Raw genomic sequence first — 22,498 nt, 5'->3', positions numbered from 1 at the left:
CCTCAGCTCTATGGCAGAAAAAAACATGCATTTGTCTTATTTTGTACAGAACACAGAATGGTGGAGACCAGTAGGATCAGGTGCAGTGACTCACCTAACCTTAAATGGAGCCAAGTGACAGATTGGCACATGCAATAATAGAATTAGTGTATTAACGCTAGAAAAAGTATTTACTCCGGGCACAGGGGTGTATTTCAGCCCTCCAGAGCACATGGCTGAATGAAATGAATACACTTCTATACTGTGGCAACAAGCATCATCATTTAAAACTGAGATAAGAAACTGTAACCATTCTTTAAATTGATGTCTATATATATATATATATATATGTCTATATATATATATATAAAAAAATAAGGACCACTTTTTTAATCGTGGTGGCACACTGTATTTATGTATTTATTAAGAAGTTAATGATATATATATATATATATATATATATATATATATATATATATATATAATCTGATATGACTGGTGAAGATGGAGTACAAGTGATGCAACAATGTAGTAACATGTTTCTATGCCAGCAATAGGAGAGATGCCATACAAATGATACAAAAAAGCGCTCCACCACGAGTACATTCTGGCACAAGAATTCCAATTATTGATCTAAATCTAAATCAATCTAATACAGAATCTAGTCTAGTACAGAAAGCCAATCAGCCGCACATTGCTGACTGGTTATGAATGAACAATATGCTCTCTAATAGATTAAGATCGTCTGACTCTGTGAGCGCATCACACCTATTTCCAACTAATTTGCTGTTACCCTGGTACTCAATAGATATGGATAATATATAGTAGCTGATTATGCTGCCTTGAACTTGAATGTGTCAGCTTGCAACACATAAAACTACAGCACTCAGCTACAAATGCTGCCCACCAGCCTCTATTTTTCTTATGTGTGCATAAACCTGAAAAGCAGGGTTTCTGCCTTTGCTTTTTTTTACAAAGAAATGCCTTTAAAACTGAAATTGATTCATTATTTTCACTTTCCATTTTGCTAAATATTGGGATAACTTCTCAGTAGGGTGAATGGGTCAAAGAGTTGACTCAAACATTTGTTTTTCTTTCCATTTTATGAAAAACTGTATTAGTGGCATGAGACTGTTTAGCTGCCCAAGAACATACCTCTTCTTTTGTTACTGCCTAAACCCAAACTAAACCTAAACTTTCACAGTATAGACAGTGAAAGCCCTGAATGAGTGCAAGACTGTTGCATGACAGATTATAAAATGCTAATGAAATTAAGCAAAATCTCTGCACCCTGTCCTGGTTTTGTGTGTGTCATCTGACATTAAAAACATGACGTATGAAACATCAAAGGACCCCAAAGACAACAAAAAGCCTACGTGCCATGACTACTGAATATAACCCAGTCATAATAAGCCTGAATACAGTCATCCTTTTAAAAGACATATTAGGACAGCCTTTCAGCACCACAGATATAACTAGAATTACTGCCTTGTGGTTGCATTCCTCCGCCAACCAATTTATACAAAAAATATTAAATGTATTTTCTGGCGAAACAAGGATGTTTTGCACACATCTTCAACCCAGCAGCACATATCTGTACAATCACCACAGTTTCAAGATGGGCACCCAAGATTAGTGTCACTAATTTAGTATCCGACCAAATGTGAAATATGGTCACAATCTCCCCTTCTGTTCCCGAGTTATGGCTTTTAATAAGGGTCAGCAAAGCGTTTTTGCAGAACATCATGATGTCACAGTGAAGTTGACCTTTAACCTTTTGGGTATAAAATATCATCACTTCATAATTTTATCCTATTAGACATTTGTTATGTTTAGTGTATGAATTCTTGAGTTTTGGCCAAAAATGTGTCTTAGTCTCGCATTGCCAGACCTATCTCCACAGCGCTCTGTCAGTGCTGGAGTATAATCTGGCTCATAAATTAACATTCTGGTATAGGAAAAAAAAAAAAAAACAACGTTCTGGCTTGTTTTTATTTCTTTAGACCAATCACAACCGTCCTGGGCGGCATTTTTGAAGTAATTCCCTTTAGGCGTTCTTGAGATAACGTGTTCACGAGAACGGGACAGACGGACAACCTGAAAACAGGTTTGCCACCGGCGTGGAGGCATACAAATGTTGCCTAATTCAACACAAGAAACAATGCCATTCCTTTTTGTATGGTAAGACAAATTCAAATCTGTTTGATTTGTCTTAAAAGCAAATGAAAGTGGAGATTCGGGCTATGTTGGTAATGTACGGTCATATTTGGACCTGTGGGGTAGTATTAAACATTGTATGCAAAACTATGTTCAAGGCAATGTCTTTAGATGATTCAAACACATTTAAGTATATCTTGTTCACTTACTTTAATATATTACTAATATATTACTTTAATATTATATATATATATATATATATATATATATATATATATATATATATATATATATATATATTGCAGCAATTTCACATGGACAAATTACATCTGTGTGTAAATGAGCACTTTGTGTCAAGGAGAATAGTGCAGTAAAGGTGTTGGGAATTAAAAGAAGCATTACATAAAATGAACATGCACACAAACACTACATACAATAGTTCCTCTGTACAAAACAGATTTGTTGCTGTTCTTCAGCTGGCTGCAGCTCTGCTGTGTCTTTGTTGCACCATCACTGCAGTTTCATGTAGCTGCTTCCATGTCTGCGTTATAGCTTTGTTCCTTTCTTCCACAGACAGCGCTCTGCACATGAAAACAATAAATACATGACAAGACTTTACTTAAAGGTCCAGTGTGTAACATGTTTAGTTGTTCATTATCAAAATCTGTGTTGCCCGTTCACAAACTTGTCCTTTTTCATGAATATTTACCACCACCATCAATTCCAAGTATTCCTTTTGGCTTGAAATTTTACATTTGCATGAACTGGGGTAAACGCTCCATATTCATGCGCCATCTTGAAATACGTTAGCCGGTAAGGGACATACAGGACATACTGCTCCGCCTTTCACGTTTTCGCTGTCACATGATAAACTCACAGGTGCTGCTAATGCTGCTAATGGGTATCCTAGCTTCCCAGCCCCGTCAACTTTAAAGAAGGAAACCTGGAGGACCACACGTATTCAAAATGCAAAATTCAGGAACAGGAGTCTTCTTCTTGGCCCAGAAAAAGAAAAAGGGTATTGAAAAGAGCAAGAGACCATCTTTTTGAAGCGCGAAGGCTACCGCAGCTGTAATACGTACTTTGAACTGCGTGGTGCAAGAGAGTTGATTGCGATATATGAGCTCAATGTTAGATGGGAGAAATTCCTACGCACTGGACCTTTAACCTTAACATTTAACTATGAACTGTTTGTGCTTTGTCCTTAGGGTGGGAGTCTACATATCATTTGACTCATCTTTGGAGTACATTTTCAAAAAAGAATTGCACACCACACATTCAGATTATAGCTGCCTGCATACAGACAAAAAGAATGCAACCTTTGGTGAAGGTAGAGATTGCAGGTTTCCTCTAGATTAACACAGCTCAGTGTGTTTTGTTGTCGTGGAGAGTCTGGAAGTGAAACAACATATTGGTTGATGATGTCAGCCTCTCCAAAACGGAAGATGAATAGCTGACTCTGGCTTCCTCCTTCAGAAGAAGGACTGCAGCTGGGGTTCTGTTCACCTGCATAAGACGTGAAAGCATTTTGTTAAATAGTTCCATTTCTTTTTTTGCATACATATCCATGTTAATATGAACTTACTGAAAGTCATACTCTTCTAGAACGTCACCAGTGATTCTCCTGCTATTGTGTAATGCAAAACTGAACTAAAATGTGGCTTTGGGTTTACCTTGTATGAACAGAGTCTGCTGTTTGCTGTTCAGAGCATAAACAGGATTGCAGGGTGTGGCAATCAGATGAGTTGTGGGAGGAATCAAGAAGCACACAGTGGTTTTGTTGATGACATCTTGGAGGAACATTTTTCCATTTCTTTGCACCACAAGTGACTAGTTGAGGCAAGAAAAATAAGACAGCAGGACCCAAAGAGTTGGAAATTATAACACTGTAAGTAATTCCTTATTGTATTATGACCTTTAAACTTTTTATCAACAACGTCAGTGTTTCTACCAAACTCTGCAGGAATGGCACTGATGCAGTGACAGTTGGGAGGTCGCCGCTGTCTTTTGACCTGTAGAGATATAGGAAATCATGTGTGAAAATGTTTTGTTTGATACAATATAATTGCATTTCATTTGACAGGAAAAAAGTTAGATGCATACATTAAATATGGAAGTATGTCAAACTCAGGCAACCTTTCAGAGAGCTGCATTGTGCAGGATTGTGCCCCTCGTCCTGTGGTGACTGTATGCATTGCTCCACTTTTACACAACACCAAAAGATAGACTTTTGCTGCAGTAAAAGTCTGGGAATCATCAGGAGATTCTGGCCAGTAATCCACAAATTGCATCCTAAAGAAGGAACTATCTGCTGCTGACACCAAGACAACAGACAATGGAGACCCTGAGAGAAGGATAAGAAAATGAGAATTAAACTGGCCATAACCACGTTTATACTACAAACCTCTAACAAGCAAAAATCAAGTCTGTTAGCATGTCAGCCACTCACACACCCACACACACACAAGTGTTGCTGCAGCCTTCAACGATTCATTCTCATTATCGCTTTTCAGTCAAGTTTCTTTCCGGGAAATCCAAAATATATCTCACAACTAACTGAGACGAAGACCTCGAATAAATTCTATGAATCATGGAAGTGTGAAAGCAGAAATATTTAGGATTTGCTCACCAGACTGCCTGTCCCACACACAAGCCAAAGCATCATCAAGCCCAAGAGCTATGTAACGGGTGCATCTACTGACAGCAGAGCAAAGGATTTCCTTTGCATTTGGCCACAACACATCTGGCATGGGTTCCACATCTGCTTCAAAAAGAGAAGGATCAAAACCAGAAATGTATGCCAATTACCACCTCTAGGACAAAGGAAAAAGTAAATTAGATGTGCGCTATTAACAACAAGGCAGATTCATCACTGAACAAATAAATATCCTACCTGGTTTGTTCTTTGGTGCTTTTTGCAGCAAATACTGAAGAAGATGATGGCTGCCACCCCACCACACACAGAGAGCAACAGGCAATCCAGCTGAGAAAAGGTCAGAGATTAAAGATGACATTAATAGGAGCATGGCAACTACTTTTGGCACATTGTTTAGTGAAAAGGGCTCTGAAACAGTACTAGCCAATCATAGAAAATCCACATATTCAACACGCACATTTTAAATACAGGAAAACTAAGCTCTCCATTACAAACCTGGCTGAGACTTTGCTTTACTGTCACCAGGAAACTGACCACAAGGCAGAAGAAAGTGCTGGGTGCAATGTCTGAAAAAGATTCCATGTAACTGATATGACAGAAGAAGAGGGCTGAGCATCTGCATGCATTTGAATGGTTTACATCATTTCCAGGCGATATTAGCAATGGTACAATTTTGGTTTCAGAGGAGTCAGGGGGTCCTAAGCCCGACCAAAATATAAAAAGAGACTTAAAAGGCTAAAAAATATTTCATGCAAAGACATCAATCAAAGACAACGTATTAGATGTATACAATCTACAACAGAGCTCAGCTGTGAAATGCTGATTGTACTGTATGTGTGTGTAAACTTTATCGTACCTTGGGCTTTCATCAGTTTCCTTTGTTTTTCCTGCACTTGTATCAAAAGACTGTTCCTCCCATTGACGACTGCTGCTGGTGTCTACATCCAGAGCCAAACAGTGCGTAAAAAAGTCTGTCATTTGCAACACCTTAAGGGGATCATCTAATGCCGTCCCTGCAAAACATCAGAAACATGCTGGGATATTGATTCTTACCTGGAATGTGTGCTCATCAATCTCATGCTTATTGTTACTTATATTTGTAACAGCAATAACAGAAATTACTTTTGGGACACTTCAGTCATTAAAACAAGAGATACAGTATGTAATCACCGACAGAGATACATACAGGCAAACACCTCTGCATCAGTTACACACACCCACAACACACACACACACACACACAAAATGGATTTCTGTTCTGTTCAATCAACCAACCACACAATGGTTACATACACTGCTGTTCTAGATTCAGTTATACCTGCTGGAAATTTGGGTGGCTTGATTTTAATCACCACTGCAACTGGAGACCATTTAACATCCAGATCTCCGGATAGGTTTGGGTCCTGAGGATAAAAAAATTAATTCATTTTTTTATTTTTCTAAAAATAACTAAAAATGTAAAGTTATTGACGTTGTAATTCAATTACATATTTGTATGTATCTGACAGCAGTTAAAATGGCATACATTCAATTTAAAACTAGGAATCCCCAAAAACCAGTGGATAGACTATCATGTTCAAACCAGCCTACCAATCAAATTCTGTACAGTAGGCCTACCTGATTTTCTCTCTCTCTCTTGTCTAACTCTTTCAGCCATGCTTCTGAGGGAAAGTGATAGACCTCGAGCCAAACAATACTGTTACCTGGTAGAGATATGAAAGCCATGTGAATCATTATTTGAATGTGAAGTTTTTAAAATCATATAATAAAAATAGCTCAGACTGAGAGTAAAGTCCCTACTTACAGCTGATTGACGCAGCTCCATAATCTCCCCCTTCAGACAGTTCAAATGTCAAGCAAATGCTCCTTTTGTTGATATTTTCCTGATATTGAAATTATTATTTCGAATCTGTTATTTTTCATATTACATAACATAAATTCAAAAGTGAATATACACAACATTTTGCAAAACAAAGAGATAAAACTGCTTGATTTATCCTCAACAAATGTGGCGAAAGAAGAAATTAGGATTACTCCTGTATTTTTTTTCTTTTTTAAGTACAAAAAAATTGGTGGTGGACAAACAGTCCAAGGTGTACAAGGTGTATCTGAGGAAATTACACTGACAATACGCACCATGATGTTAATAACACTGAGGAGGTGAATGCCTTCATGGTGATATGCAAAGACTCTGGCAACACCTGTAGTGGAAGATGATAACAGCTGATGTCAGTATGACAGGGTCTCCAGTTTGAACCTTCCTTTCCTCTAATTAACAGGTATTATTGTCTCAGTGCAGTTCAGTAATAATTCATGACGTCAGCATCAAGCTAGTGCAGGGGTCTTCAACGTTTTTTAAACCAAGGACCCCTTAACTGAAAAAGAGATGGAGCAGGGACCCCCCTACGTCATATTGTATAAAATGAAGTTGCATATTAAACTAGGCCTATAATAATGGAGAGGGCGGCCTAAAGCCTTTATACATGCCTTTTTTGCATAGAATACTAAGATATTGAAATAATTATTTTTGGAGTGATTTTATAAATGATCTTTTTATGTTACACTGTGTATGTTTCACTGTGGATGGCTATCTTAGTGACTAACATATAGGCCAGTAAGCCTATCATCATTTGGGATTTATATTTGCTAATAATATGTTGGATTCATGTTACGACATTTACATTTTTGAAAAAACTTTCAAAAATAAACAATAATTTGGAGACCCCCCTGCAGTGACTCTGAGGACCCCCTAGGGGTCCCGGACCCCCTGTTAAAGACCTTTGAGCTAGAGCATTTCAAGTGTATACATTAAAATAAATCTGTATTTGTTAATTTGCGAAAATCCATCCGACTATCTACATGTTTAATGCAGGAGAGGATGAATGAGAGAGGCGTACTACCCACCCATATCATCAACAGTGCCAAGCAGATAGGCTCTCTCAGCCATTCTGGTCATTTGAATAGATGTTATTTCCATTGTGTCCTGCAGCCACTCTGCAGCACAGATCAGAGAAGATGCGCACCACACAGACAAGCCCTGAGAGTGACCCAGGCTGAGGTACCTGCCGTCTTCCGAGCATGCCAAGCAATTGGTGCTCTCTGGAAGCTAATGGATAAGTCACAACAGCGAAAAAATTAATATCCACATTTCCTTTGGAAAACACTGATCTTTTTATTCAATAGCCTATTTATTGCCATTAGTAAGCAAGGGCTTTTTGTGTGCCTGTAGATCCCTTTTGGACATATTTATTATTGTGCTATGGGTGAACATATTATACAGTTTAGAAAGGGTTTTGGCAGATGGTTTGTCAAGTATGTTACGTTTAACATGAATTCCTTTTCAGAAATAAGCCAATAACTTTAAACTCCCCATCTGTACCTGTGTTGCACCAGACAGTTCCAAACTAGGCGTTTTCTTTCCAGATGTTTCAGTTTTGCAAGCTGCCTCCATATATGCGTCTTGAGTACCTTCTCTGGTGTACATGGACATCCTACGAAAAACAAATAAATATGAACATGTATACGTATTTTGTTTTGAATTTTTTTATTTTCAATGGTGTTTTCAAGAGATCATGGTAATCTACAGGAGTTATCAGTAATACTTAGGGTTGCAAAGGGGCGGACATTTTCTGGTAAATTTCCGGTTACTTTCCATGGAAAGTTTAGCTGGGGAATTTTGGAAACATTCCAATTTGGAAACTTTCATGGGAATTACGGGAATAAACGGGATATTTTTAATATTGCTTTCCATGGAAAGTTTAGTATTCCAATTTTGATTTACTATGGTTAGTGGGCTATGCAATTAACACACATAAGTTAATAACAGCAATGGGTTATGTATCCCCCCCCCCAAAAAAAAAAAATTCCCATATTTTAAAAACTAAATGTTGGCAAGTATGTAGTAGCCTATGCTGATTACTGCGTGTGTGCATGTCATTGACGAATATAGGGAGGACATTCAACTGAAGTTGCATTAAATCAGGTTGTTTTAACCAATATTATGCTGCAAGATGTTTGTTTTTTTTCAACTACATTTAAGTTCCCTGTTATAGACTAACAGTTTTATAACAAGCAATATTAAAAATATCCATTTTATTCCCATTAATTCCCATGGAAAGTTTCCAACTTTGAAAATTCCCGGAATTTTGCAACCCTATTAATACGAAAAGATTGCACACACTTTCCCCTCTTGTCTCAAGTTATGTCTAACCATACAGATGTACTGTCTATGTGGTGGTGGAAGAAGAAAAAGTACTGTAATCTTTTAGTTAAGTAAAGGGTTAGTTCCACGTGATAAAAATATACCCCATCACAAGGAAAGGTTCAGCATTCATACCAAGGACAGATAGCAATTATTATCTAAACTATTAAAATTCATACATTCATCATACAGAATTGTCCTTTTAAGAGTGTTACAAATTGTTACTGATGCATTAACGTGTAGTTAGTATTTTAATGTTGAGCTCATTCTAACTGCTTTGTAGTCTCATCTGTAAAAAACACATTTTGTAAGATGATCATGTGTTTTCTAAAGTGTGAATCTGCAGTTATTAGTTGTCAACTGAACGTATTTGGAATAAAATCTGCAACATTTGCTTCTGAAATGTAGCTGAAGTAAAAGTATAAAGCAGCATGAAATAGATATAACGTACTCGAGTAAAGTAACGTTACATCAAAGCTTTACAGAACTGTCCAAAAATGAGTTATTTAGCTAGCTAGCTAGCTAGCTTACGTTACTTGACTAAATGTAGCCTACTAAGTTACACCACTGTAAATATATATCTAAAGCTTACAAAGTAACAATAAACTCATGTGGGGTAACACCATGGGTAACACAGACACAAAGTCCATGTCGATGCATAATTACAATATAACGTTACACATGTAACGTTACTGTCTGTGTCTGGTTATTAGCCAAATTAGCAATTTAGCACAGCACTGCAGAACGGAAAGAATAATTTCACATATAGGCGCCGATTTATGTTTTCCTCCGTGGGTGCTGCTCACACGCGCACACCCTTTAAAAAAAAAAAAAGTTGTCAAAAAATGTTTGCATTTCAGAACCTTAGGAAATGGACAGCGGCCGGCACGAACACACACGCCATAATAAAGCCGTAAAGTAGCCTAGGCTATCTTTCAACTCAGGACAGCGCCACTCACAAATACAGATAGGATTGGAGATGAAAAGTTTAACTGACACGTAACCGCGATCAGCTTCATGGAAAATTAAGAATCAATGCCACCGACATAACCAATCACACTATGACAGACTCTCCACTTAGCACCAACAACTGCAATGCTTAACCCTTAGCTAGCTATGTGTTGACTTCGGGTCGAATTGACCCGTTTTCATTTTTTTTTTTATATCAGAAAATAGGCTATGAGACGTAGAAATAAGCGCTGAAAATGTGTAGAAGAAAAATTTAACAATTTAAAACGTTGGAAAAAGCAAAAACTAACTGTGGAAAAAAAGGCGTCAAAAACGTACAACCTGTTTTCATGGTTGACGGGAAGACAAAACAAATGAATGTAAAAATGAACTGTCTGGGTGGGTGCTCAGTATTTTCCGTTGGTGCTCGGAGCACCCACGGGACCTTTGGTTAGCTGTGAATTAAAACATATCACCTCGAGGCTCGAAATGTCATTTCATTTCATATTAGCTAGCATAGATATACACCTATGATTAGCTAGAAGCCAGCCAGCGGTCTTACCTTAACTTGTCACACGAGCGGTCTTGGAGGGTGATAAGTGTACCACGGTTGTCATGACAACTGTTGCCATGTCGATGTAGGTCTGCGGAGCACCCAGTAGAGTTAGGCTAAAGCTCCATTAAATACCATCAATTCTTCACTTTAGGGTTATTTTTGAGATATTTTGATTTCTTATTTTGCAGCTTTCGAAATTCAGTGGAACCAATAGTGAGAAATTACATTAGCTGGTGTTTTTATATTATTTTCTTTCATTAAAAGCTCCGAAACTCATTTAGTTTTAGTGGATTAACTTTCAAACCGTAAATGAGACAGGATACGTATTTTGGATGGGTACCACTCTCTGATAAGTCACATATAGTCACTTTATAAAAAAAATAAAAACATTAATTATTATTATTATTACTTTATTAATAACTTAATTAAAAAGTTATTAATGGATAAAAAAAGTAAATCATGAATATAATCATTAAAGCTCCCATATTGTGCTTATTTTGGGGTTCATACTTATACACTGCATTTTGGGTTTCTACTAGAACATGTTTACATCCCTTAAATTGGGTCATACTTTATAAATGTTGGGTTTCAGTGATGCCGATTACCTGCATAGAAAATTCAAAGAGCAAGGCTTGTAACACAATAACATCTTTTTTTTTTATTGGAAATTTGAACAACAGGAAAAGAGAAAGCATTTATTTGTAAATTACAGGTCATAATGCATACCCTCTTCTCTGCGACAAAGACAAGGCTTTCCCTTCAGCAGGTATGTACAGTAGTACAGAAAAACACATACTATGCAGTACACACTGGTGCCTTGTAAATATTCAGCACCAGTACAACAACAAAAAAACAAAACACCTTATGAACTTTGTTTTTGTAGCTTGCGATTAAGACTTGCACAGATAAATAAAATCCATTTAGTGATTTTGTAAGAAATATTCTGTCTTCCAGACCAGGGATTCTGGACAAAACTTAATAACCCACAGATAATTATGGTCTTCAATCAACCACCTGACACTATTATACTTTCCTCCCCTCCTGAAACCCAATCACCGGAAAGTGATTCGAGTATTGTTATGTTTTGTGCTTGAAATATAGCAGAAATCACTGTAGACAGTCTTCCAATCAAAATGCCCCATGTGCTCAGAGCTGAGTCAGACTTGATGTCAATAGGAATATCAGCTGCAGAATAAACCAAAGTGCTATTCCTAATGATAAATACCTGACCGTAAATCTCAATCATGATTATGAAAAATAAGAGTACCAGAAGGATTCCAAATGCAACGGATGAGTGAGCTATGCCATCATAGCCCATCAAACTGTGCATTGAACCATTTTCAGTTACATTTTTAAACATTTCCTTCAGAAAGTAATATCAGAAAGTAATATCCAAATGTGTGAGGAAGCCACCGTTGGCATGCATTTAAACAGCACAATTGCTAAGACAGGTTTAAATGTAACAGCTAACAGTTAGATAAGGCAGATAACAGATGTGTGTGGATAACCACACCTTGTTGATATGGGCAGTTTGAAAAATGTTGTCCTAGAAAAGTGTAATCTTAAGGCTTCTAAGTCATTGACTGCGTGATGACATTCAGTACAAAAACTGTTACCACGAAGAAAAATTACAATCTGAATGGAATTATTTTACTAGCCTGTTGTCCCAGACTGGGTTTAGTGCAAAAACCCAAATGGGCACCGATTATTAACTGGAAACTGAAGGACAATAACCCCCCAGGCTAAAATAGTACCACAACTGGTTATAATGCAGCAAATTTACACTTTTACCAATATGGCAAATATTTCCCTAAAGACCAAATAGCTAGGGCTGTTTAATTCACTGCACAATACAAAGTTCCCAATTTAGTATAGTCCCCCATTTAGTAGTGCTGCCTGTATTCCCAAAAATAATCCAACAATGCAATACAACGGGAATGCAATACTTTTTTTCTTTATAGTGAATAAGAGAACAATTTCAGACACAGCTAAAGTGTTGGGTGAAGTGGCTGCTAACCTCCCGTTTTTAGAATTAATATTTAGAGGACTTTGGGGCAGATTTAACCTATTCACTCTCCACATACAGTGACAAAATGTATATGTTAGGCAAACTTTTGATCTGCTCACAACCTCTCCCAGCTACTTGGAACAAACAAAACACTTTGATCTAACCAGACCTGATGCTTCAAACCGAGGACACGACGACAACAACACAGAACAGAGGAAGGTGGCTTAAAATAAATACATCAGTAGTTCTGAGGAAGAAAAAAAAAGAGAGAAAGATACTTCTTTCCAGTAGGTTAGAATACTTTAAACTACACTTGTGCCTGATTAACAATGTCAGTATTATCTTTGGGAAGGAAAATTGTGTTTCCTCACCAAATTATTGCAACAGCCATCAAGGCCAAGCATTTTGGTCCTTTTACCAGTCACTCAAAAGAAAGAGGTGTGGTGAATAAATACTTAAAACACAAGTGCATTTGGGAGACAACATATACCTCAATCTTAACATATCAAACCATTTGAATATTTTCCTTTTTTTTCTCATTGGAGTCAGCTGCTTTTAAAATGTTAAGCATGTTAAGAATTTGATTTTAGTGCTCCATTAAGTCAGGACCACATGCTCCACTCACAAAAACAAGCCAATCAGATCATTGGTGAAAAGGATGACCCTATTACTGGCTATATGTAAAAAAATATCTTTATAACCGAGTCGTAAAAATACGGTTCTCTGCCAGAGGGGTGACATTATTTCACTTGTTTCCCAAACAATATCAACCACTTTTTTAGATTTGTATTTTCAATAAGTTTCAATATCTTGATGCCAATGCAGCAACTGCTTTAAAACTAGTCTTGCTTCAAGTTAAAGCTTTAGTGCGTAACTCTTTTGATATTATTGAACATCCGTTACATTCAAGCCATTGCCAAATGAGTTGTTACAAAGCTAATTAAGACTATCAGCTCTCTGTGTTTCTCAGTATGGCTATATTCAGAAACTGGTGTCGTCCGCACGCAGAAAATCGAGTAAAGATAATTACCTCTTCTGAAGAGTCCATCATGTTTTTTAATCCTCTGTGTCCTCATTGGCTACTAGCAACTGCGTGGACGGGGGTTGGGGTAGTGCGAGATCACGGAAGGCTTGTATCATGTGGATGTGCCGACAGTTTTGTTGTCACTACTCAAGAATTCCTCATGGGGAAGACAGAAACTACGCACTACAGCTTTGCATGAAACATGAAGGGAAACTGCACTGGGAACAAGTGGAATTATCTCACACCATTTATGAAAGCTGATAAATTACTTTAAACAGCTGATAAATTACTTTAAAACATTAGTATTTTTTTTGCACTGGGCTACTTCAATCATGTATGAGGCAACTTTGATATGGAATTAAATAGTACACTGCAGTTTGAAATCATTAAATTTATATAAACAAAAAAAATAAAAAAATTTAAAAAAAAGGGAAAGGGGAGTCTTTCCAGGAGCAATGTTTGACTTAAGTGTCAAAAACAAAGGAAATAAGTTAAAAGTCATATCTGCTACCTTTTACATATGTCCATCAAAATGGTTACACTGACACTGGTTTCGAAGATGCTGGCAAAGACTATAGGGGGTTTTGTCTGTCATGGAATTTTCACATCAACAAGGCATCTCAAGAAATTAGATCTTCAAAACAAATAGACCTACAAATAGCAGAGTGAAATCTGCTACTGATTTATATCATTGGTGCTCACAGCATCATCCGTGGTCCCAGCAGAGGCAGTCATTGTTGATGTCTGCAGTTTTGTCCAAAACCTTTTATATTACTCTCAGGTAAAAACGCTTTGTTTGACACTTACAGTATGTCGTTTATGCAAAGAAAGGGGTTCCATTTAAAAAAATAAAATCTGATAAAGGGGAAAGCCAATGCTATGAAGAAGCCTGAGAGACATCATAGTCACTGATGAGCTGTTTGATGTAGGAGAGTTTCTCATGGAGATATTCGCAGCGTATCTTCTCTTCCCTGTAGCCTGGGAACTTCTGTGGTGAGAAAGGAGAAAGTGTTTTTAAAAAAGGTTTTCACACCATTTGCAAAATGATTTATTTTTAACCAGCAACAGTTTGCCCCTTAGCCAAGTGATGGATAATACCTGAGGATGAGAAACCTATTCTTTATGAGAACTGATGAAGAAGAGGTGGAAAGAAATGGAGAAAAAGTGCAGGACAATTGCACAAGGTCTACATCTCCGGACACACTTGTCTACTTTCTAAATCATTTGAAATAAAGCATGCTCATCAGTTCACTCATGACTTTTTAGTATATATCTCCACAGCTTTCTGCTGTTTAGCACTGATTCAGCACTATCATCGTCACCACCACACAATGTTAGTCCAACTACCGTATTCAGACTTCACATATATATTGTCAGTAGTCCCACACTGCCAGACCTCCCAGCGCCGCAGAGGAGGGTCTGGCTAGTCCACACAGCATTCCGGGATCGGAGAAAAACATGCTATGGTTTATTGGCATTTCTTTAAACCAATCACAATCGTCTTGGGTGGTGCTAAGCGCCAGACGGAGCCACGGTACCTCTGCAAAATAGCCTCGGGAAGGAACTTGTTTCGGTGGAACGTGTACGTTCAAAGGTTGTTTTGGTCATGATTCAGAAAACTCAGATTGGACAGATAGTCTAGCTAGATGTCTGGATTTACCCTGCAGAGATCTGAGGAGCAGTTAACCATAGTCCTCAGAAATCGACCGGAGTTTAAAATTACAACACAAAGAAAGCAGAAGGTAACGGACATCCGGCCGAAAAACAGCGGAATTTCCAGCAGAACGAGGGCAATCCCGGAAGTGGAACGTCGTGGATATAGACTATATTGTCAGTAATGTTGTGACTGTCTTGAATTTAACATGACTGTATAGCTAATATAATTGCATGCTTTACATAAGAACTACTTTTCATAAAACTAGCTTTCATTTGCTTTGATGTCTTTCAAGTCCATTTTTTCTGCAACTTGAAAGTCAAGTTACTAACGCAACAGAATGTAGATCTAAGGGAATATTGGCAGCACACTGAAGCTGAGAGCAGGGCTGTGTGAGGGCCCAGCTAAATGGAGAACACAAGAATGACAAAGAAAGCCTGCACTGTTCAGATCTCTGAGTTACCCAAGGTCAAGATGTGTTGAAAGAATGGCCACACTTCAAATGATTTTTAAGTAGTCCTTGAGCATTAAGTCTGGTATTTTAAGCAGCTGATGAGCACTGATTAAAAAGGGGAGTTGTGTTTACACAGTACATAGGTTCAGTAGGTGATTGGCGCTGTATACAATTATTGGGGTCCTGCTGAAAGTAATCACTCAAGGATTTGACTTAAATAACATGTAGGTCTCTTCAAATCCAACATCATAACTTAAATCATTTAAATGTTAGACTTACCTTTCGATACTTCTTGTACTTTTCTAGTATTTGCTCTTCCATTATCTAAATAGTACAAAACACAAATCATTAAATTGTATTACAATGTATTATGTATTAAAATTATTTTGCTGCATAAAACAATACCTTAGCATGTATTGCATGTATCAGATCAGATCTGGTTGAATGTATGTACCTTATATTCTTGTGTGCCAGGAGACAAGCTTTTGATCTTGGATCCTAGCTGAACAAACATGTGAGTTATGGTGGCGATCCGGGAGTGGAGGTCTTTGTATTCATCATACTCTGCACAGAAATCCTCCTGGTACCTCTCACGCTGCTCCAAACTCATGATAGTGCCATATGTGCTACAAGGAGAGGAACACAGACAATTATATTTTTGTATATATATTTTTGTTTTCTGAAAGAAGCCATTTCCTCAAATTTTCTATTAGTGTAGTACCTCTTCTTGACACAAGATGGGAGCATAAGAACAAGATGAAGATATAGAGCCATCACCATTGGAGCCAATTCTTTATTGAATGTTTCACTAGAACCAGTTATATAACAATGTATGTAAATAACAGAAATAAATACAAAGAAAAAACTAAAATCAATCACTCAATTTAATATCTGAAAACAATTCCTCGTGGATGGAGAAAAAATAGCAAACACGCGGTTCAAATTGGGATAGTTTCGATAAAATGTTAAATGTGCAGGTTTACACCCACTGTTTGTGTTCAACACATATTTTAACAGCCACTATATCTTAAATGTGTTAAAACTATGCCAAGTGATCGCAACAAAATGATGTCAAAACATGTTTACACTCACAGCACATAATCTGGCTTCTCCTCAGAGGCCACAGCGTTTGTGATTTCAGGATCTGGAATAAAAACACAGGATAAAGAAAATGACATTAGCTTCAGTTGAGTCAATACAGTCATCTACATGTACATGACACTTTGTCATTGTCTGAATGTTAGGCAACGTGTTTTTGTTTTGCAAAATGCAGCATTAGTGTGTGTGTGTGTGTGTGTGTGTGTGTGTGGCGTGCGTGCGTGTGTGTGCGTGCAGACAAGCTAAGAGCGTGTGGGTATCAGGAGACATGTCAGCTTAGAGACGCAAAGCACTGCTCGGGCTGTTGTTGACTCAATCAGCTACAAACCACACTGAGGTATCAAGAGAATGAGCTTAAAGGACCAAACACGGTCATGCTTATGAGATAATACTGTATAAATGCACCAGTGGGCTGCTGGACAAACGGTCACCCAGAGAAACCTTACACACAATCACCACTGGTCATCAGTTAAAAGTCTGTGTGGTTAACCGGTTATTTTGTAGGCAAGTATAAAGGATAAACAATCGCTCAACAGTGTTTGGAGATGGGGCCACTGCCATGTAATAGATGTAATATTCAAACAAAAATAGTCAGCGAAGCATTAAGTGATATATGGATGATCGTGGAATATAAAATGTGGTTACAATCTATCAACACTCCTCTTCAGCAATGTGTTGGTTTCAGGATGTGATCAACTTACTGTCAAGTTTGTCCGGGTCCTGCTTGAGATCAGGACTCGTCTCTAACCATTCACTGCCCTTGTTGTCTTTTAACCACTCCCGCTCCTTGTCTTTGTGCTTTTTTGATTTCTTCTTCCTGTGCTGGCTGTTGGCGGGCTGCTGGTAAGCGCAGTCAGAGTCACCCTGTGGTGGCTGGTGGTTTTTTCCTTTGGGTTCTTGCTCTCTGCTCTCAGAGACAGGTGTGTCAGAGGTGCTAGACAGTTTGTGCATTACCGGAAAGCCATTGTGGTCCCCTGGTAAGCAATTTTGGTTATCAGTATGGTTACTTGTCCGTTGAAACTCAGTCTTTGTGTGGAAACTGGGGTTAAGGGTAGGAGCTGCAATTTCATGTCCTTTATTGTTTAAGAGTCCATTTACTGTGGGTGGCTGTTGCAACCTCTGGTCCGCAAGTCTTTGTCTCTTAACAGCTAGCCTTTCCAGTGAGTCAAAAGGCACGGGACGTTTCTGAGAAAGGAGGAAGAAGAAGAAGAAAGAAAAAAAAAAGAGAAATAAACCTTAATATTTCTTTACAAAAACCACACCTAACTTGTCAATCTGATGTCAAACATACTAAACACCATTCACAACATTTACTTTAACTGATTTCACTTGTACAACGTCAGCAGTAATCAAAATCCAACAAGCCGAAGACAATATATATTTATTTACATAAACATACATAGAAAACACATTACACACAGTATAATAAAAAAGCACCGTTAAAAACAGAGTGGTCCCTTTCACACGTTTAAAGTGTACTAAAAAATATAATGGCCATTTACCACTGCATGCGTTTTTGCTGTGCTGTGATGTAGTGTCGTATCCTCTGAGGCCTTCAGCATAGACACATTTGCTTGAGGATTCCTTGATTGGTGGCTGATGTGTGGTTGCAACTTCCTGTTTAACAGAAAGAAAGAACAAGACAATTTGCATATGAGATTTATATATAAAAAAATAGCATAGCGTTAAAAAAAGTCCAATTACTATTTTGCTGACACAATCAACACCAAAATCCCCCCTGGACATATTAAAAAGTGAAGACCCCCTTGCATGTACAATAGAAATAGGCTGTGCAATGTGAGGTAGATTTAATTATCAGTTTGTTGTAACAGCAGAGACGGCATATCCCTTTGGTTGTGCCTCTGACCCACCTGGCCAGCAGCCTGCTGATCAGCTGCCTCTCCTCCTCGCTGTAGCCGGCCCAGTCCCTCTGCACGTGCTTGTAGAAGTCATCCCTCAGCAGGTAGCTGCTGTCTTTGGGATTCACTTTTGTAACCTAAAATAAAATTTACCACATAATGTTACTTTAAACTCCCTTTAAAAGTCTTCAATTTCTTATTTATGTGACAAAATATTTGAAACCTGTTATCTTAGATCATGTGAATTAATGTCCTGGGATTTATGACAAATTGCCTGGGATCTGTCAGATTTAAAAATCCAGTCCTACACATAAATAAAAGAAACCATAATATATAATAACTTGCTAAAATATGCATGAGTCAGTGTACACTTTGCAGGTCTTTTAACAGGAAATATTGTTAAAATAAGGTAAACATCCATTTAAATCTATAACTACGCGTACAATACAATTCACACATATACTATTGTTATAGTAACACGGTCACTAACTGGAGTCTTGGACATGCTGAAAGTGGCACATCTACAATCCTGAAAAGCAAAACCATTTCTGAGATTCTGTTCCCAACCGAGAGTCCCAGGCTTTAACCTCCCCTCTAATCTCGTCAGACTGACTTTTTTTTTTAAAAGGACATCTATCTTTCTGGGGGCCTTCTGACAGAGTGGCCCGCCCCACTGCAAACACAATCTCTGCAGAGACAATTACAGCATCGACCTAATTACACACATGCACAGACACAAAACCACATGCATGCACACACATCAACAAGCACAAGGGCAGCACGCACACACACACACACACACACACACACACACACACACACACACACACACACACACACACACACACACACACACACACACACACACACACACACACACACACACACACACACACATCAAAAATGTATACAGGAAAGTCAGAAAGTAAACGTTTCTAAATTAGATAAGTTCAATTAAAACCCGGCTGGTCCCTGGTTTCTTTCAGTATACGATTATCATTTTTGCTAGCTGGGACATTAGGACACTACTTTTTAGATCCTAGGTCACATACACTTAAAAATTGTCAAATTAAATCCAGCCAAAAAAATGGTGTGTTTATATACTGTACGTAAGTGTACGGCAGTGTGCAAATGTATAGGTCAAATGTGCTCGGGTGCAAACCCAAGGCAACAGTGTCCGCAATGGTTTTCTATGTTATGCATGCATTTAAGTGTTTACATGCGTGCATAGATTCATACACACTAATTATTTCTGTGTACCTCCTCCAGTATGGCACCAAGCTCGGCCTTGTCCTTGGGGCCGGCTCTTTCTCTTTCCAGCCACAGCAGCAGCTCTGGTTTCCTGTAGGGTTTGAGAGCTAGGAGGTGGATGATACGCTCCCTTAAGGGCTTCTGGGCCGGCGTGGCGATACCGCCGTTCCTCCGGTTGTTGGTAGAATGCTTAGGGAAGCTGCTGTCTGATGCAGACAGAGGAGCTGACCTCTTGTGGAACTTGACACATTTACCTGAACACAAAAATGTAGATAGAAAGAACAAGATTTATGTATATGTGATACAGTCAGACAGTGTCATTGTTAAGTATTTGAAGTAGAAAAAAAGTTGCTATGCATTTTACATGCAAAACAATTCTTCGCCTTAAAATATGTCTCAGTAATCACAAGAAATCTACTCTACTTAAGATCATTGTAACTGATTTAAAAGCTCTGAGCAAGAAACATCTATAACAGGACCTCATTTAATGTGTCATTCAAGCATTAAAAAAATAAAGCATCACATTCAAATATCCTCCACTAACCTTTATGTCTAGCTCACACGTACATGTTGGCCTGCAGCTATTTGTCTTCAGATGTAAACACCCCATTGATCATCGCTTACATCTCTGCTGCAGACTGACGGGTCAGTGAAAGCTAGCTCTCTGTGCTAATCCCATTACAGGTTAATCTGCGCTTTAAAGGCCAGCATGGGGCAGAGGAACATGAAAAGAAGCCTTTCCTTTCAACCACAAAAGTATGTCCTGCCAAGTGATAATAACTCGTGATAGTTACTCTGCAGTACTAGCAGCCAATAATGCTGTTAAAAATACACAAAATTATAATAATTATGGTGTGGGATGTATGGAGTGTCAGATGCATGCTCTATAGGTTTTGGCATGCCTGATAATATGCACTGTGTTGATGGGTACCTCCTGAGGCTGAAAGGAGAATGCAGAGTGCAGTTATTAAAGGTTTCCCTAAGGGCCTATATGTTGCTAAGTCATCTTCGCCTTAAGACCTAATGTTACACAATCCACACAGTCTAAAATTGGTCTAAACCACACAGAGTTTCATCTTCCCTGGAGCTCCAGCACTGACACAGGGGTCCAGAACCACGCCAAGCAGGAATATTGCATAACAACGGCAAAGGTTGGAGAAGAGAAAAGAAAAACGAAGCTTGCTTGCCGCTTCATGTCTTTTCTCATAATATTAATATATTGTAAGGTATAATTGATATTCTCTCTCTCTACCTCTCTCAACAGTGAGACATTTCTGCAAAGGCTTTTGGCACCACATTGCAGAAGAACTAAAGGGATAGTTGGATTTTTTTAAGTATATGGTGGTGGGCACTTGCCCAGTTTGGAGAAACAGACGGGAGCAATGTACTGCTGTTCAGAGGGGCAGCAGCAGTATGTATTTTAGCAAACCAAAAAAAAAAATATTAGTTTAAGCATACGCTATATATTTTGATTATTTTCACAGCTTTATCTTGCCGTCAGACAGTCCTTTACAGACAGTCCTTTATCTCTGCTGCGATCTAGGCTCTCTTCAAAGCCACCAGACTGCTTTGATAAAAACAGTAATTTTACCTTACAGAACACAGGAGCTGCCTGTCTACCGCTGCCTTGATCAATTAGTTGGTTTGTGTTATTGTTTGACTTTGGTGAATCTGAACTGACCCTTTAAAAACACCAAAGTTTCACAATAACACAAACAAAGTAATCGATCAGGGCAGCAACTTACTAAATAGAACAAACTGACAACCAAAAGCCAAAAACTTTTACAAAATAATAAATATGAGAGACAAGAGTTAGCTTTTAATCTTATTTGTAGGACTGAAAATAGGGTCTGTCGAATATATATTCGAATTGTTTAAAAAAAAAAAAAAAAGAATATGAAAATTTATATTTGAATATTGTGACGAAAAAAAAGCAGCATTACTGCAGCTGTGTTCCTCACGCGTTTGGGTCCGCTGATCCGTAAACGTTCAGCTAACTGTCTGATCACAGCTAGTGAGAATATATTCAAATCAATATGTTTTCTTAGAAGGAATATTCAAATGTCATGTTTGGCTGATTTTGAAAGCCCTAGTCTGCACATCTGGTTTGATTACGCATCAAAATAGGAAAATATCTGGTTTTCAGTTTAAAGCAATGAATATAGCAATATTTTCTCATGTGAGGCAAATATTCCTTTTACTTTTATTGGTGGATTATATTTCTTTTTTCGTTTTTATATGCCATCATTGTATTCACATTCAATTTGCTGATCGCTCTCCAAGCTTAAAGCTGTTTGGCCTTTTTCCCATGAAAATCTGCAGATGTATCATCCTCTGATCATCTGTTTTTGCTCAACAAAGACCTCTGGTCTATTCTTACTTGGATGTGTGGCTCCGGGTTTGATCTCAATGGCAGAGCGGCTCCAGCTGTCCTTTTCCACCTGAGACATCCTTTCACGAGTCATCTGGTAGGAGTCATCGGTGGCGCACACTGTGATCTTGTCCTGGATGATGCCTTGACCCTCCAGCTGCTCGCAGCCATCACTGCAAAACAAGAACACAGAGCCATTGAACCGCAGGGCTTTCTGCTGGATGTACAGTAAACTCTGTAAAGACATAAGCCTGTAAGCTGTCTTAGAGCAGCATACCAACA

At 38.2% G+C, this 22,498-nt stretch overlaps 2 protein-coding genes across 2 annotated transcripts in view; both read right to left on the bottom strand.

Annotated features, from left to right (window-relative positions):
• Positions 1 to 2,444: 2,444 nt before the first annotated feature.
• wdr93 (WD repeat domain 93) lies at positions 2,445 to 10,539 on the bottom strand. Its single transcript, XM_039793997.1, has 16 exons — positions 10,504 to 10,539; positions 8,172 to 8,283; positions 7,697 to 7,898; positions 6,929 to 6,993; positions 6,597 to 6,675; positions 6,410 to 6,495; positions 6,111 to 6,195; positions 5,649 to 5,805; positions 5,288 to 5,358; positions 5,030 to 5,119; positions 4,766 to 4,897; positions 4,273 to 4,480; positions 4,088 to 4,148; positions 3,810 to 3,966; positions 3,456 to 3,642; positions 2,445 to 2,717 (listed from the first exon to the last, which is right to left on the bottom strand). The coding sequence occupies exons 2-16, from the start codon at positions 8,280 to 8,282 to the stop codon at positions 2,609 to 2,611; spliced, it is 1,800 nt and encodes a 599-aa protein (XP_039649931.1). The 5' UTR covers position 8,283; positions 10,504 to 10,539; the 3' UTR covers positions 2,445 to 2,608.
• A 593-nt stretch (positions 10,540 to 11,132) lies between these two features.
• The window catches only part of LOC120555819 (RNA polymerase II elongation factor ELL2-like), a 30,054-nt gene continuing 18,688 nt past the window's right edge, over positions 11,133 to 22,498 (bottom strand). Inside the window, exons 4-12 of the mRNA XM_039794932.1 lie at positions 22,226 to 22,389; positions 19,855 to 20,099; positions 18,607 to 18,731; positions 18,238 to 18,352; positions 17,437 to 17,920; positions 16,730 to 16,781; positions 16,092 to 16,263; positions 15,917 to 15,961; positions 11,133 to 14,517 (exon numbers count right to left, since the gene is read on the bottom strand). Of these exons, the coding sequence (XP_039650866.1) occupies positions 14,407 to 14,517; positions 15,917 to 15,961; positions 16,092 to 16,263; positions 16,730 to 16,781; positions 17,437 to 17,920; positions 18,238 to 18,352; positions 18,607 to 18,731; positions 19,855 to 20,099; positions 22,226 to 22,389 (1,513 nt within the window). The 3' untranslated portion in view covers positions 11,133 to 14,406. The remainder of the gene's footprint in view (positions 14,518 to 15,916; positions 15,962 to 16,091; positions 16,264 to 16,729; positions 16,782 to 17,436; positions 17,921 to 18,237; positions 18,353 to 18,606; positions 18,732 to 19,854; positions 20,100 to 22,225; positions 22,390 to 22,498) is intronic.

This window comes from Perca fluviatilis, chromosome 3, assembly GCF_010015445.1.
Source record: "Perca fluviatilis chromosome 3, GENO_Pfluv_1.0, whole genome shotgun sequence".
Lineage (NCBI taxonomy): Eukaryota > Metazoa > Chordata > Actinopteri > Perciformes > Percidae > Perca > Perca fluviatilis.
Note: the sequence above shows the minus strand (reverse complement) of the source record. Positions and strands in the feature narration are given on the sequence as shown.

Excerpts from the sequence above, each read along its gene's own strand:
- wdr93 (XM_039793997.1), bottom strand. The coding sequence starts at position 8,282 with ATGTCCATGTACACCAGAGAAGGTACTCAAGACGCATATATGGAGGCA. Across the intron at positions 5,359-5,648 it reads GAAACTGATGAAAGCCCAAG|ACATTGCACCCAGCACTTTC; the intron begins GTACGATAAAGT and ends AATCTTTTTCAG. Across the intron at positions 4,149-4,272 it reads ACAATGCAGCTCTCTGAAAG|GTCAAAAGACAGCGGCGACC; the intron begins GTTGCCTGAGTT and ends ATATCTCTACAG.